This window comes from Cucurbita moschata, unplaced genomic scaffold (genome assembly GCF_002738365.1).
Source record: "Cucurbita moschata cultivar Rifu unplaced genomic scaffold, Cmos_1.0 Cmo_Scf00003, whole genome shotgun sequence".
Taxonomy (NCBI): domain Eukaryota; kingdom Viridiplantae; phylum Streptophyta; class Magnoliopsida; order Cucurbitales; family Cucurbitaceae; genus Cucurbita; species Cucurbita moschata.
Window position 1 is genome coordinate 3,808,888 of NW_019268519.1, and position 17,157 is coordinate 3,826,044.

A 17,157-nucleotide genomic window follows, 5' to 3' on the forward strand; every position below is an offset into this window, starting at 1 on the left:
TTTTTTTTTTTTTTTTTTTTTTTTGGTTCAGATTTTTAGGGTTTAGGGTTTCTTCTTTTCGCCTATAAAAAGCTGCCTTCTGTATCTCCAATGGCAGCCTCGGCCCGGAAGAGAGAAATTCTATGATTTTCTTCCTTTCTTTTGAGTGTTAGATCTCTGTGAGTATCATTATTGCGTGATTGTTTGATTTTCTATTGTTGATTTAGCAACGGAGGAAGAAGCCTTATGTTGCGATTCTCTGGTCGGCCAAAATCTTCATCCGGAGAAATGGAAATCGATCAGAGAGTCTGATGTTAGGCAATGCCGAAGATCGGTATCTTCTACTGCTCGTTCTGAAATTTTCGCTCCATCGCTTGGTTTCTTCGTTCAAATCTCGATTTTCTCGTCCTACTTGGTTTTGTATTTAATCTGGAGGTTTTTGATGTGAAAGGATGATAAAATCAGACGGATTCCCAATGATAATCCATGATATCACAACCAGCTACTTCTGATCACATCTAAATAACCGTGTAGATCGTATATTCTATTTTTCGTTCTGAATTTTTCGATCTATCGTTTCTGGTTTCTTCGTTCAAATCTCGCTTTTCTCGTCCTTTTTGGTTTTGTTTTTAATCCGGAGGTTTTTTATGTGAAAGGATGAAAAAAATCAGACGGATTCCCAATGATAATCCATGATATTACAACCAGCTACTTCTGATCACATTTCAATAACCTTCTAGTTACTTCTTCTGATTTTCTTTTGAAAGAGCGATGATTGTCTCTTTGTTTTCATTGACGTTTTCTCTATTTAACAAGGCCGTTGATGTGATTATAAATATTTGCTACTCTTGATGGTATTATATATGCCATTTGATGATCACTAACCACCAAGATCTCTGAGGCCGTTCTAGATGCTTTTTTATCGAACCAATTTATTAATTTTCAGCTATACAGTCTCCAAGTTTTGTTCTTACTATTGAACTTCCAATAGAAAGATTATCAACACATTCAAAATTCAGTATATATTTTGCCTAAATGGAATTATCGATATCTAAATCAGTATTGAACGCAAACAATGTCAAAAACCAATTACATCATGTACAGATATATCAAATAATATCAAAAATCTTTTCTCCATATCATTTCAGTTACTGTACAGTTCTCGACCTTGGCTTTAGAAGGATAGTTGACCAAGCTCTTGCCTTGGGTGGTACCTCTTGATGGCGCACGTCAAGGAAGTTCCTCTTAGGGCACCTATGAAGGTCATGCACGAGACAACGATCCAATGGACCTCCAAAGACTAGAAAGCAAACGAACCTCCCATTCTTCAGTGAATGATAAGCCTGGAGTCCACCTCCATCTCCGTGAATGCTTAGGAAGGTTTGCCACTGCTTTCCAGTAATCTTGATTAATGTTCCTTTCAAACCAAATGTAAGGTGAATCATTAAATTACTGAAGATTTAGTACGAACAAGACAAATCCATTCAACTTAGTCCATAGCTCTTCATCGAAAATGCAATATATAATTTGGTTCTGAATTTGATTATAAAACACATCTTGGAAGTAAAACAGTCATTAATGTACATGGCCTAGAAAAATAAATAATACACATTATAGAGTTACTAACTAATTTTGATTTCAACAAAGACAACAATAGAGCTGAAAATGATCTTATTTGACTGCTTTACATTGATAACGTTAGAAAATGGGTACGAAAAAAATCCAACTTATTTGACCGCTATAACATTAGAAAATGGGTTTGATGAAAAGTCCATCGATCCCGGTCTCTAGTAAAAATGTGAAAAGGAATCCATTTATAATCCTCTCAGTTTGATTAATGGATTGGCAGCGTGACAAATAAGTTTGTATTACGAAATGATTGTGGCCACTCTCAAGAGATGAATGTCGAGGAGAATCTAATCTGTCAATGTATATGAACTATGTCATAATCCATAGGAGATGAAAAATCCATAACTGCTACCATTTACACACTAAACCAAGTAGAACCATAAAAAAAGCATCCCGACAACATAGATTGAATATAGCTTAAGGAGACCGAGGACAAAACCCATGAACCTAAGAGCTACATTCTCACTACTTTAAATGATATAAACTATAATTTTTTGTTTAATTTGACTATATTATTGTAAGAATCCATATTGATTAGAGAGAAGAATAAAAAGCTCCGGGTGAAGGTGGGGAGACTATCAAATTGGAGTTCCGCCAGATAAGGAGTTTGAACTTTAGAAAAAATACCAAAAAAATATTTCACACTTTAAAAAGCAACCAATCACCATCGAACACGTGGTGAACAACCATTGGACCTTGAGACGTTGAAGAGAACCGACACGTGAAATTAACAATCACACCATCGAAATCCCCAGAACACCCCCACGTCCAGGTCATAATCTCACAAAATTCCAAAGGGCAAAATAGGAAGGAAATAAAAATCTCAAGCCACACAAATCCACAAATCCCACGAACTCCTTCGCATAAACGCAGCCTTCCTCTTTTCGTTCTTCGCTTTCGAAACGGAAACTCAAAACTCTCTCCCATTTATAAACCTCTTCTCTTCGTCTCTCTCACATTCCCAGATATAAAACATCTCGATTTTCAAACTCTTCCCGCTCCCCCATCAATCCTTCTACTATTTCTTTCTCATCATCGCAATTTTCCCAGATCTTTTCTCTTCGATCGACGGAAAATTCATCGCTCCACTCTAGGGTTTCCCCATTTGCGAGAGGTCTGTTTTTTTCCCTTAATTTCGTGTGGTTGGTCTTGCGATCAACGGATCGTGTGTGTTGTGGACTATCGGTTGGGTTTTGATCTAGCTTTCATGTCGGTTTTGCGTCTTGCCTTCCTCAGCTGGCTCCTAGGGTTTGTTTAGTTAGATTTGATTGTGTGGGTCGTTGTAGGTACCCCCGGCTGAGGGGTTTTTGTTACCCCACTAATGATTGATCTCTTGGTGGAATGATCTTGTATGATCCCTGTATTTCGTTTGACCCTTATCGCTAATTTGATTTGGAAAAAAAAAAAAATCTTCAAGAGAGTGCGTTCGTGAGTTCCGTACATGATGTATGGATTACTATTTTTAGTTAATCAATGAACATGGAGTCTTGGTTTGTTTATGATTCGAGGATATTTGTTCATGTTTTTGGGCTTGGGCATTGAAATAAACGCGAAAAACGGTGGTTTTGGTACTTTTTTTGAAATAATTATTTTGGAGCAAGAATTTAAGGAGTCGAGTTCCGTCATTGCAGAGATTTACTGTAAGGAATGGCAGATCAAGGCTTGGAAGGAGCCCAACCCGTCGATCTTAAAAAGCACCCTTCTGGGATTGTTCCTACCCTTCAGTGAGTTCTAACTTTTCCAACCGCTTGTGCCTTCTCTTTGTGTATGATAGCTCGTTTTTGTAGGCCAAATTTTAGCGTTTCATCAGAGTATTAAGTGGTGGGGTTTTTTATTTTCTTACCAATTTAGAACGAGAAATTGATCATGGACGTTTGAAGTGATTTATATCCAGAAATTGGTTTACTTAGGAAAAGACAACAGTTTAACCTTTTGGTCTAAGCGCCATATACACCTCTAATATTGACCTGATTATACTTTCAACTTTGTCGACATTGAATGGCGTAAAATACTCCCAATCTCTTCTCTCCCCCGTCTCTCTTTCTCTCATGCACACACAAACAGGGAACCTAGCTGTAGATTTTGGTAATAAGTGAAACTTAAATCGAAATTCTCTGGATAAGTTGTATCCACCTATAAGTTAAAATGTTTTAGTTTCAAAAAATTGAAAATATGGACTGTTGCAATTGCAATATAAATGAATTTCAACGTAGATCGTAGAATGTGGGGGTTTGCTAACACTTATACTGAAGCAGACAACCTTTCTTCGAAGACTTTAATACAAACAAGGAATTCCCTTTTGTGAAGTACAATGTAGTCATCAAATGTATATTTGTTTTGGATTTTCTACAGGAACTCCTTGTATGTACTATATTTTTAATGTTTCTTGTTGAGTGTACAATCTGTTGCATTGTGTCTAGGAACATTGTGTCAACAGTGAATCTGGACTGCAAGTTGGATCTTAAGGCCATTGCTCTGCAAGCCCGCAATGCCGAATACAATCCCAAGGCAAGTGGTGTTTTATGTGCTACTCATCATGGACGTCAAGAATCCCATTTTCAGGGTGAAATATTATTATTTCCTTTTGAATTTGAACTTTTAAGAATCTCAATTTCCATTTCAATGACAGCGTTTTGCTGCTGTTATTATGAGAATAAGGGAGCCAAAAACCACCGCATTGATATTTGCATCTGGGAAGATGGTAAGCCATTTTCTATCTAATTTCCAAATGAGAGGTGATGAGACGAGTTGGCCAGCCCTATGGCAGTTGCTTTCAGTGATTTACTACACTTTTTTTTTTTCTGACTGTCACAAAAAATCTTTTGTCCATTTTTGTGTTGGACATGGGCAGGGGACAGGTTGACTTGATAAAATTTGATGAGAAAATAGATAAGAAAAGCTAATGGACCAAACATGACTTATCTTATTAAGACTAGTCGTATAAACCCATCTGAAAGAAATCATGATGGGAGGGCCCTCCTTCTTCACTGTTCTGCTACTAGCATATTACATTCTTTTGGTGTTAACTTTACTAGTTTTGTAAATTTTGAAGTATTAGATATATCAATACCCACATATATTGTAAAAAAAAATGTTATCCCAATGCATCTGTATCCTACGGTTATTTTAGAAATTGCCATGTTACCATATCTGTATCATGTTGTGTTATCTTGTATCTATGTCCTGTTTTCATGTTCAAGCTTCTTAGATAATCATCTATTTCTACTGGAACCTCTTTTGGTTCAAATTCAAAAGGGAAAAGAACCAACAACAAAGATACGTGTGGACTGATTTAGGTTGATGGTTTAATGAGACAGAGGGAATTTTCCTATTTGATTTGTGGCATAATCGTGTTTCATGTCTATGTGAACCCATGGCATGGCCAATATTTTATTACATAATAATAATCAATCTCAAACCCACATATTGTTGAAGTTATTATGGTTAAGAAGTTCGCATCTCACCTTTTTCCTAGTGAATTAAAAATTTAAAAAAAAAAAATCATGACCTCAATCCAATATTTATGGATTATTCTTTCAATGCTCTTTGCACGAATTTAGGTCAAGGGAGTCTGCTTAATGTGCCACTATAGTTATAAGGATGGATTCTTTTTCTTGTAAATCGGTTGTTGCACTCTCGGAGTATTTTGTCTTAGCTATTCAGATGTATAATGTGGTGTAGGTCTGTACTGGAGCTAAGAGTGAACAGCAGTCAAAATTAGCAGCAAGAAAGGTATTTAATGTCTTTCAGGTGTTCTATCCTAGTTTGTAGAGGTTGTAAAGTCATTTTACACGCCCTGATTCAGTAACACAATTAGTGTCCAGAAACAATGTTTTTAATTTTAAAAATATTTTCACTGAAAACCAAAAAATATGGGCAAAAGAAATTAGGTGTGGAGAATAGTTGATAGTCTTCATCTTATTGTAAAAGAATGTTTGTATGAATAGTTAGTATTTACATATTTAATCGTTGATGTATTCTCTGAGGTTAAATTGTATAGTCAGTTGATGTTCAGGTTGTTGAACACTGTCATAAGTCCTATTCTCTAGGACCAAGACCTACTCTCAAGGTCTTTTTTTGGCTTGTTAGTTTATCTTTAGGTTTAGCAGAAGGCTATATAATGCCATTCTTTCTGCTGTTGAAATCATTAAAGTTTTGAGTGTCATATTGTATGTCTGGAGTAACTTTGGTGTTGTGAGTACATTTGTTCCGCTTTCGGCGCACAACAAGTGGTATCAGAGCCTTATTGTGGTATTTGGGGGTATTGTGAAAGTTTGGGCCTCATCGACCATTAGACGTGCTCACAATCGTGTTTATTCTCTTGGAAATCAGTTTTCAAGAATTGTGTTTTTGAGTTACATCCAGATTAATTATTGCAAATGGCCGAACCATCACGACGTGGATCGAGAGTGTGGAGTTCCAATCTCGAAGTAGAAAAATTTGATGGAACCAATAATTTTGGTGTTTGGCGAGGCGAAGTTAACGATTTGCTGGTCATGCAAGACCTCGATGTTTCTCTCCAAGAGGAGATGCCTGAAGACATGACAGAAGCAGAATGGACAAAATTAAATCGGCAAGCCTGTGGAATTATTCGATCCTGTCTTGGCAAGGATCAGAAATATCCATTTATGAAGGTTACCATGGCGAAAGAATTATGGGACAAGCTTGAAGCGAAATATATGAAGAAGAGTGTGGAAAATAAACTCTATTTGAAGAAGAAACTCTTCCGTTTTGACTACAAGGAAGGTATCTCAATGGCTGAGCATTTGGATGATTTTAACAAAATCATCACTGATTTGCTCAATCTTGATGTTAAGATTGATGACGAGGACAAGGCGTTGTTGTTATTAAACTCTTTGCCGGAATCCTACGAGTTTTTAGTAACAACCCTACTACATGGAATCACTAATATTGATTTTGAAGATGTTTCAAATGCCTTAATAAACAATGAGATGCGAAAGAAGGAAAAGGAGACGTATCAAAGCTCTAGCTCAAATGTTCTCACTGCTCATGGAAGAACTTCTACCTGGAAAAGGAACGAATGTGGAGAGTCTCGATTAAAGTCGAGAGGTAGATCTGATAATTGGAGAAAACTTGATAAAAATGAGTGTGCATATTGTCGACAGAAAGGCCATTGGAAAAAAGATTGTTCGATCTTAAAAGAGAAGGGGTCGAAGTCCAATGTGGTTAAAGATGACGACACTGATACAGATGATGCCTTGACAATCTCCCTATCAGCCAGCCAAACCATTGAATGGATTCTTGATTCTGGGTGCTCCTATCATATGTGTCCCAACAAAGAGATGTTTTTGGACTTCAAAAAGTTCAATGGTGGAGTTGTCTATATGGGCAATGATAGTACTTGCAAGATAATGGGAATCGGCTCAGTACAAATCAAGATGTTTGATGGGGTTATACGAAAACTCAAAGATGTGAGGTATGTTCCTGACTTGAAGAAAAACTTGATTTCACTTGGCGTTTTGGATGCGAGTGGTTATCGCATCATTTTGGAAGGAGGGAATTTGAAAGTAGCTCGTGGAGCTTTGGTGGCAATTACAGGAACCAGAAGAGGTAGCATATACTACCTCAACGGAACCACAATAATTGGGCATGCTGCTATGGCAAGTTCGAAAGAACAAGACATATCGAAATTATGGCACATGCGACTCGGGCATGCTGGTGAGAAGGCGCTTCAGACATTGGTGAACCAAGGAGTCCTTAAGGGTGCCACAACTGGAAAAATTGATTTCTGTGAACATTGTATATTTGGTAAACAAAAAAATGTGAAGTTTGGTACAGCTATACACCAAACAAAGGGTATTTTGGATTATGTTCACACCGATGTATGGGGTCCCACAAAGAATGTCTCATTGGGAGGAAAGAGGTGGTTTGTCACCTTTATTGATGACTACTCGAAGAGAGTTTGGATGTATCCCATGAGGCACAAAAACGAGGTTCTCCAAATCTTCCTAGAGTGGAAGAAAATGGTAGAGAATCAGACGGATAGGAAAATCAAAAAGCTGAGATCAGACAACGGGGGAGAATATACTTATGATCCATTCCTTAAAATATGCCGAGATGAAGGGATCGTTCGACACTTCACTGTTCCTGGTAAGCCACAACAAAATGGAGTTGCTGAGAGAATGAACCAGACATTAATAGAGAAGGTTCGATGCATATTGTCTCAAGCAGGATTGAGTAAGGCATTTTGGGCTGAGGCTCTCAGTTATGCAGTTCACTTGGTGAATCGTTTACCTGTTTCTGGAAACGGTGGGAGAACTCCGCTTGAGGTATGGTCAGGTAGTCCTGTTAGTGATTATGATAAATTGCATGTGTTTGGGTGTCCTGCTTATTATCATGTGACAAACTCAAAATTGGATCCTAGAGCAAAAAAAGCCAAGTTTATGGGCTTTAGCAAAGGTGTGAAGGGCTATAGGTTATGGTGTCCAGAAACAAGTAAAATTGTTAATAGTCGAGATGTGACATTCGATGAGTCTGGAATGTTTTTGCAGAAAATTGAAAATAATGACGAGGCATTGAAGCAGGTGGAGAAGGTGGTGTTCTCTCCTGATGTGGTTGCTCCTACCGAAGAACCTATTGATCAGGTAAATAATAACTTTGATGTCTTAGAACAAAAAGAGCAAAGTCTTGAGGAGCAAAGCCTTGTGAATGAAAGAGTGGAGGAACCTGAGTCAATCGCCAAGAATAGACCACGAAGGGTAATTCGAAAACCTGCAAGGTTTGATGATACGATAGCATATGCTTTCTCTTTGATTGATGGAGTTCCTAACAGCTACAAAGATGCTATTCAGAGCCCGGATAGCTTACACTGGCAAGAGGCTGTGAATCAGGAGATAGCATCATTGAAGATAAATCAAACTTGGGATTTGGTACAACTTCCAAAAGGTAAGAAGGAAATTGGTTGTAAATGGGTTTTTGCAAAAAAGGAAGACTCTTCTGGTATACGTTATAAGGCTCGACTTGTGGCTAAAGGTTACGCACAAAAGGAAGGTATTGATTACAATGAAATTTTCTCACCTGTGGTAAAGCATTCTTCCATTCGAATTTTGTTGGCTTTGGTTGCTCAATTTAATCTTGAGCTTGCACAACTTGATGTAAAAACTGCTTTTTTGCATGGAGATTTGGAAGAAGAAATATATATGGCGCAACCAGTTGGTTTCCAAGTAGTTGGACAGCAACATTTAGTATGCAGATTGAAGAAATCTTTGTATGGGCTGAAGCAATCCCCTCGCCAATGGTATAAAAGGTTTGATCATTTCATGGTAGAGCATATGTATACTCATAGTCAATTTGACCATTGTGTGTATTATCGGTGTCTCGATGATGGATCGTTTATCTATTTGCTCTTATATGTTGATGATATGTTAATTGCTTCAAAGAGACAGATGGAGATTGATAAGCTCAAAGATGAGCTTTCTAAAACATTTGAAATGAAAGACTTAGGCAATGCAAAGAAAATACTTGGAATGGAAATAGAGCGAGATCGGAAAAAAGGTACAGTCTGGTTGACTCAGTCTCAATATCTACGCAAGGTATTGTCAAGATTTAGTTTGAATAATTCAACCAAACCCGTTAGTACTCCACTCGCTCCTCATTTCAAGCTTAGTGCTTCCATGTGTCCAAGTTCTGATGATGACAAAAGGTATATGGAGAACATTCCTTATACAAATGCTGTTGGTGCGTTGATGTATGCTATGGTGTGTACTCGACCTGATCTTTCACACGCTGTAAGCATGGTGAGTCGTTATATGCATAATCCTGGTAAAGAGCATTGGCAGGCTGTAAAATGGATTCTTAGGTACATTCTTGGCACTATTGATGTTGGTATTAAGTTTCAAAAACAAGAAATGTTTAATCTTGACAATCGTGTAGTTGGTTATGTGGATTCTGATTATGCTGGTGATTTGGATAAGCGACGATCTACTACGGGTTATTTATTTACTATGGCTGGTGGACCTGTTTGTTGGCGTTCAACATTGCAGTCTACTGTTGCATTGTCTACCACTGAAGCAGAGTATATGGCAGTAACAGAAGCTTTTAAAGAAGCTATTTGGATGCATGGTTTGATCAATGACTTGGGTATTTTGCAGGAACATATAGATGTATTTTGTGATAGCCAGAGCGCTATTTGCTTGTCAAAAAATCAAGTCCATCATGCTCGTACAAAACACATTGATGTCCGTTTTCACTTTATTCGAGAAATTATTAGCAAAGGGGATATTCGGTTATTAAAAATTGGAACTGCTGATAACCCTGCTGATATGTTGACAAAGGTGATCACTCGTGAAAAGTTCTGGCATTGTTTAGATTTCATCAACGTCGGAAGGGAGTAGTGTGTTGACATGGTAGCAACCAAATTAGCTATCAACTTGGAGATCTTATGACAAGGTGGAGATTGTTGAACACTGTCATAAGTCCTATTCTCTAGGACCAAGACCTATTCTCAAGGTCTTTTTTTGGCTTGTTAGTTTATCTTTAGGTTTAGCAGAAGGCTATATAATGCCATTCTTTCTGCTGTTGAAATCATTAAGTTTTGAGTGTCATATTGTATGTCTTGAGTAACTTTGGTGTTGTGAGTACATTTGTTCCGCTTTCGGCGCACAACAAGTGGTATCAGAGCCTTATTGTGGTATTTGGGGGTATTGTGAAAGTTTGGGCCTCATCGACCATTAGACGTGCTCACAATCGTGTTTATTCTCTTGGAAATCAGTTTTCAAGAATTGTGTTTTTGAGTTACATCCAGATTAATTATTGCAAATGGCCGAACCATCACGACGTGGATCGAGAGTGTGGAGTTCCAATCTCGAAGTAGAAAAATTTGATGGAACCAATAATTTTGGTGTTTGGCGAGGCGAAGTTAGCGATTTGCTGGTCATGCAAGACCTCGATGTTTCTCTCCAAGAGGAGATGCCTGAAGACATGACAGAAGCAGAATGGACAAAATTAAATCGGCAAGCCTGTGGAATTATTCGATCCTGTCTTGGCAAGGATCAGAAATATCCATTTATGAAGGTTACCATGGCGAAAGAATTATGGGACAAGCTTGAAGCGAAATATATGAAGAAGAGTGTGGAAAATAAACTCTATTTGAAGAAGAAACTCTTCCGTTTTGACTACAAGGAAGGTATCTCAATGGCTGAGCATTTGGATGATTTTAACAAAATCATCACTGATTTGCTCAATCTTGATGTTAAGATTGATGACGAGGACAAGGCGTTGTTGTTATTAAACTCTTTGCCGGAATCCTACGAGTTTTTAGTAACAACCCTACTACATGGAATCACTAATATTGATTTTGAAGATGTTTCAAATGCCTTAATAAACAATGAGATGCGAAAGAAGGAAAAGGAGACGTATCAAAGCTCTAGCTCAAATGTTCTCACTGCTCATGGAAGAACTTCTACCTGGAAAAGGAACGAATGTGGAGAGTCTCGATTAAAGTCGAGAGGTAGATCTGATAATTGGAGAAAACTTGATAAAAATGAGTGTGCATATTGTCGACAGAAAGGCCATTGGAAAAAAGATTGTTCGATCTTAAAAGAGAAGGGGTCGAAGTCCAATGTGGTTAAAGATGACGACACTGATACAGATGATGCCTTGACAATCTCCCTATCAGCCAGCCAAACCATTGAATGGATTCTTGATTCTGGGTGCTCCTATCATATGTGTCCCAACAAAGAGATGTTTTTGGACTTCAAAAAGTTCAATGGTGGAGTTGTCTATATGGGCAATGATAGTACTTGCAAGATAATGGGAATCGGCTCAGTACAAATCAAGATGTTTGATGGGGTTATACGAAAACTCAAAGATGTGAGGTATGTTCCTGACTTGAAGAAAAACTTGATTTCACTTGGCGTTTTGGATGCGAGTGGTTATCGCATCATTTTGGAAGGAGGGAATTTGAAAGTAGCTCGTGGAGCTTTGGTGGCAATTACAGGAACTAGAAGAGGTAGCATATACTACCTCAACGGAACCACAATAATTGGGCATGCTGCTATGGCAAGTTCGAAAGAACAAGACATATCGAAATTATGGCACATGCGACTCGGGCATGCTGGTGAGAAGGCGCTTCAGACATTGGTGAACCAAGGAGTCCTTAAGGGTGCCACAACTGGAAAAATTGATTTCTGTGAACATTGTATATTTGGTAAACAAAAAAATGTGAAGTTTGGTACAGCTATACACCAAACAAAGGGTATTTTGGATTATGTTCACACCGATGTATGGGGTCCCACAAAGAATGTCTCATTGGGAGGAAAGAGGTGGTTTGTCACCTTTATTGATGACTACTCGAAGAGAGTTTGGATGTATCCCATGAGGCACAAAAACGAGGTTCTCCAAATCTTCCTAGAGTGGAAGAAAATGGTAGAGAATCAGACGGATAGGAAAATCAAAAAGCTGAGATCAGACAACGGGGGAGAATATACTTATGATCCATTCCTTAAAATATGCCGAGATGAAGGGATCGTTCGACACTTCACTGTTCCTGGTAAGCCACAACAAAATGGAGTTGCTGAGAGAATGAACCAGACATTAATAGAGAAGGTTCGATGCATATTGTCTCAAGCAGGATTGAGTAAGGCATTTTGGGCTGAGGCTCTCAGTTATGCAGTTCACTTGGTGAATCGTTTACCTGTTTCTGGAAACGGTGGGAGAACTCCGCTTGAGGTATGGTCAGGTAGTCCTGTTAGTGATTATGATAAATTGCATGTGTTTGGGTGTCCTGCTTATTATCATGTGACAAACTCAAAATTGGATCCTAGAGCAAAAAAAGCCAAGTTTATGGGCTTTAGCAAAGGTGTGAAGGGCTATAGGTTATGGTGTCCAGAAACAAGTAAAATTGTTAATAGTCGAGATGTGACATTCGATGAGTCTGGAATGTTTTTGCAGAAAATTGAAAATAATGACGAGGCATTGAAGCAGGTGGAGAAGGTGGTGTTCTCTCCTGATGTGGTTGCTCCTACCGAAGAACCTATTGATCAGGTAAATAATAACTTTGATGTCTTAGAACAAAAAGAGCAAAGTCTTGAGGAGCAAAGCCTTGTGAATGAAAGAGTGGAGGAACCTGAGTCAATCGCCAAGAATAGACCACGAAGGGTAATTCGAAAACCTGCAAGGTTTGATGATACGATAGCATATGCTTTCTCTTTGATTGATGGAGTTCCTAACAGCTACAAAGATGCTATTCAGAGCCCGGATAGCTTACACTGGCAAGAGGCTGTGAATCAGGAGATAGCATCATTGAAGATAAATCAAACTTGGGATTTGGTACAACTTCCAAAAGGTAAGAAGGAAATTGGTTGTAAATGGGTTTTTGCAAAAAAGGAAGACTCTTCTGGTATACGTTATAAGGCTCGACTTGTGGCTAAAGGTTACGCACAAAAGGAAGGTATTGATTACAATGAAATTTTCTCACCTGTGGTAAAGCATTCTTCCATTCGAATTTTGTTGGCTTTGGTTGCTCAATTTAATCTTGAGCTTGCACAACTTGATGTAAAAACTGCTTTTTTGCATGGAGATTTGGAAGAAGAAATATATATGGCGCAACCAGTTGGTTTCCAAGTAGTTGGACAGCAACATTTAGTATGCAGATTGAAGAAATCTTTGTATGGGCTGAAGCAATCCCCTCGCCAATGGTATAAAAGGTTTGATCATTTCATGGTAGAGCATATGTATACTCATAGTCAATTTGACCATTGTGTGTATTATCGGTGTCTCGATGATGGATCGTTTATCTATTTGCTCTTATATGTTGATGATATGTTAATTGCTTCAAAGAGACAGATGGAGATTGATAAGCTCAAAGATGAGCTTTCTAAAACATTTGAAATGAAAGACTTAGGCAATGCAAAGAAAATACTTGGAATGGAAATAGAGCGAGATCGGAAAAAAGGTACAGTCTGGTTGACTCAGTCTCAATATCTACGCAAGGTATTGTCAAGATTTAGTTTGAATAATTCAACCAAACCCGTTAGTACTCCACTTGCTCCTCATTTCAAGCTTAGTGCTTCCATGTGTCCAAGTTCTGATGATGACAAAAGGTATATGGAGAACATTCCTTATACAAATGCTGTTGGTGCGTTGATGTATGCTATGGTGTGTACTCGACCTGATCTTTCACACGCTGTAAGCATGGTGAGTCGTTATATGCATAATCCTGGTAAAGAGCATTGGCAGGCTGTAAAATGGATTCTTAGGTACATTCTTGGCACTATTGATGTTGGTATTAAGTTTCAAAAACAAGAAATGTTTAATCTTGACAATCGTGTAGTTGGTTATGTGGATTCTGATTATGCTGGTGATTTGGATAAGCGACGATCTACTACGGGTTATTTATTTACTATGGCTGGTGGACCTGTTTGTTGGCGTTCAACATTGCAGTCTACTGTTGCATTGTCTACCACTGAAGCAGAGTATATGGCAGTAACAGAAGCTTTTAAAGAAGCTATTTGGATGCATGGTTTGATCAATGACTTGGGTATTTTGCAGGAACATATAGATGTATTTTGTGATAGCCAGAGCGCTATTTGCTTGTCAAAAAATCAAGTCCATCATGCTCGTACAAAACACATTGATGTCCGTTTTCACTTTATTCGAGAAATTATTAGCAAAGGGGATATTCGGTTATTAAAAATTGGAACTGCTGATAACCCTGCTGATATGTTGACAAAGGTGATCACTCGTGAAAAGTTCTGGCATTGTTTAGATTTCATCAACGTCGGAAGGGAGTAGTGTGTTGACATGGTAGCAACCAAATTAGCTATCAACTTGGAGATCTTATGACAAGGTGGAGATTGTTGAACACTGTCATAAGTCCTATTCTCTAGGACCAAGACCTACTCTCAAGGTCTTTTTTTGGCTTGTTAGTTTATCTTTAGGTTTAGCAGAAGGCTATATAATGCCATTCTTTCTGCTGTTGAAATCATTAAAGTTTTGAGTGTCATATTGTATGTCTGGAGTAACTTTGGTGTTGTGAGTACATTTGTTCCGCTTTCGGCGCACAACACAGGTAAATGATTTTCTTATTAATCTAAAAGCTGTTGGGGCATCTCATGCATTTACACCCTTCTTTTTTAGATGAAGCTATTTTGTATCTGATATTATCTTGTTTCCTCTTTCCAGTATGCCCGAATTATTCAAAAACTTGGTTTTCCTGCCAAGTTTAAGGTATGTGCTTCTCTCCCCCTCGGTAATAATGATGGAGAAAATAAGATGTAGACACAGTTCAGTTTTAAAAAAAACTTCATTATTAAAACTAAATTATATACACATTTATTCGCACATATTTGCCAATTTCTTGCGTGCATATCACTGCAAATGCCATTGGACAGTCTTTGGGATCCACAATCTTTTACACATATAAATTGCACAGTGAATTACTTCATGATGCGTTTGTTTTTAATCTAGTGCAGGATTTTAAGATTCAGAATATTGTTGGTTCATGCGATGTTAAGTTCCCCATAAGACTTGAGGGTCTTGCATATTCTCACGGTGCCTTTTCAAGTGTAAGCTCTAGGTCTTTATCTTGGTCTCTATGTGTATTTAATGGGAACGTTATATTCCCACACTATTAAATTTGTTAGAGTCTGGACGTCCATTGTTATTCAAGCATTTTTCTACTAGAAATCCTGACCTTTTTTGGTGCTTGACTTGAATGTATATGTACATGTATATGTTCTTTACTATGATTCTTCAATTTCTTTATGTGATTCTGTGATTTGAATTTTTTTCATGAGGAACTAGTACGATAATGATTTTTCATGCCTTAAAAAGTTTGCGATGGTACTGAGGCTTGTGGTGTTCTGAGTGACATAAGCTAAATTATTTGTCGTGATAGTGATTGCTTGAGATGAATGGAATCCTTGAGAGTTATTATTATTTTCAATGTTTAAATTGCCTCATTGTAATTGACATTCCCTATATATTTTATTAGGTTAAACATTATATTTTGATGTTGAACTGGTTAGATATATGGAATATAACTTTATATTAAAACCTTGGTCTCCATTTCTTTTCAGTATGAACCAGAGTTATTTCCTGGACTGATTTATAGGATGAAACAACCAAAGATTGTGCTTCTCATTTTCGTTTCTGGAAAAATAGTTCTCACTGGGGCTAAGGTAATGTTAGATTGCCATTTCCGTTCTCGTTCTTGAAATCAAAGTCTAGTATTTTTCTATCGCTCTGATTTTACCTGGTTAGACAGTGCTTGTGTAGCCTCCCTGTGCTTTGGTTTGACTTGATCTTTCCTCAATTCCTTCAATTCATTTTTTCTTAATACAATTATTCTTGTTGAAGTTAGAAGAATTTTAGTTATATTTTGCCTCCTAAATGAGAATGTTTGTAGACATTTTGAAGGATGGAAGAAACTGTTGGTAGATGACAAAAGAATGTTGAGGGTATAGGTAAATAGCTAAAGAGTTTGTAAGCCAGTGGCTACGAATAAGAGTAATGGTAGGGTGAAGGCATAATGATTAGTTATTTTAGTTTGGCCTTGAATTATTTCTGTAGAGGGCTCTCCAAGTTCCTTGACTTTGATAATGGTCAATATAACTTCGCATCAATTATTAAAAATTCAACTCGATGTTGTGGATGTTGTGTGTTTTGAATCCTTCAGGTGAGAGAGGAGACATACACAGCATTTGAGAACATATATCCAGTGCTTACAGAGTTTAGGAAAAACCAGCAATGGTAAGATGCTTCAACCAAAATCATCTTATTGCAATGTTTTCTCTCCCATTTATTCATTTGGACTGAATTTCTTGGTATGTGGAACTGAGTTTAAACGAATTATCTAAAACTCACTCCAAAATAAAACCAAGCCTATTATTGCCTGTCTAAATGGAGTTCTGTTTGCAGATTAAGCCTTCTGGGAGTTGATTTTCCTTCATGCTTTGGTGACAAACAAACTGACTGGCACACTGGACACAAGCTAGCCTAAAAGCAGTGTTACTTATCAAGAGTTCGCTTCCTGTATGAAGATTTGGAAGACTTTCGGTTTTTGGCATTAAATGGAGGGCTACTGATAGAGTGTAATAAAAGGTGTGGGGGCGGGGTACTTTAGGGGGCAAATGGATGGGGAAGGAAGGAAGGTAGGAAGGTAGGAAGGTGTGGGAACTTTTTTTGATGCTGATATCTGTGTGATATTTTATGTGATCAAAGCGGGGGATATGATATTGTGTATAGAACAATTTTTGTTCCATTAACTGACACCAGACAATTATGCAATTTATATTAAGCTTACTTTTAATTCTGTTTTTCCATTCAAACTAATGTTCCTAGTGTATATTTTGTCGCTATAATTCAGGTCAGGTTGTCGGGATCATATACACTGCTAGCCATGTCGAAAGCCAAACAGACAACGAACCAGGATAAAAAGAGAAAGATCTTAAAAGGGATTGATTTTAGGATTATATTGTACTATTTCCCATCCTGCTTCCTACAAGAGATTTACAAGACAGGAAATTGCCAAACCAGTAGAGTAAAAGAAACAGAGAACAAACAGAAGCAAAAAAAAAAAAAAAAAAA

At 37.7% G+C, this 17,157-nt stretch overlaps 1 protein-coding gene, 1 long non-coding RNA gene and 3 other non-coding genes across 5 annotated transcripts; all 5 read left to right on the top strand.

The window, feature by feature from the left end:
- The first annotated feature begins 68 nt into the window (after nt 1–68).
- On the top strand, nt 69–1,477 carry LOC111433086. Its single transcript, XR_002708728.1, has 2 exons — nt 69–313; nt 1,128–1,477. It is a non-coding gene; the product is annotated as an uncharacterized LOC111433086 (long non-coding RNA).
- On the top strand, nt 423–496 carry LOC111441276. The gene has a single exon (XR_002710120.1). It is a non-coding gene; the product is annotated as a small nucleolar RNA R12 (small nucleolar RNA).
- Nucleotides 628–702, top strand: LOC111441275. The gene has a single exon (XR_002710119.1). It is a non-coding gene; the product is annotated as a small nucleolar RNA R12 (small nucleolar RNA).
- Nucleotides 795–883, top strand: LOC111441272. Its single transcript, XR_002710116.1, has one exon. It is a non-coding gene; the product is annotated as a small nucleolar RNA SNORD24 (small nucleolar RNA).
- Nucleotides 1,478–2,459: 982 nt separating the features above from the next.
- On the top strand, nt 2,460–16,874 carry LOC111441196 (TATA-box-binding protein). Its single transcript, XM_023078164.1, has 10 exons — nt 2,460–2,722; nt 3,240–3,332; nt 4,029–4,116; nt 4,238–4,309; nt 5,290–5,340; nt 14,752–14,796; nt 15,042–15,134; nt 15,648–15,749; nt 16,247–16,320; nt 16,489–16,874. Coding segments are annotated over exons 2-10 (603 nt in total). The 5' UTR covers nt 2,460–2,722; nt 3,240–3,255; the 3' UTR covers nt 16,490–16,874.
- The last annotated feature ends 283 nt before the right edge of the window (nt 16,875–17,157 follow it).

Excerpts from the sequence above, each read along its gene's own strand:
- LOC111441196 (XM_023078164.1), top strand. The coding sequence starts at position 3,256 with ATGGCAGATCAAGGCTTGGAAGGAGCCCAACCCGTCGATCTTAAAAAG. Across the intron at positions 3,333-4,028 it reads GGGATTGTTCCTACCCTTCA|GAACATTGTGTCAACAGTGA; the intron begins GTGAGTTCTAAC and ends CATTGTGTCTAG. Across the intron at positions 14,797-15,041 it reads GTTTTCCTGCCAAGTTTAAG|GATTTTAAGATTCAGAATAT; the intron begins GTATGTGCTTCT and ends AATCTAGTGCAG.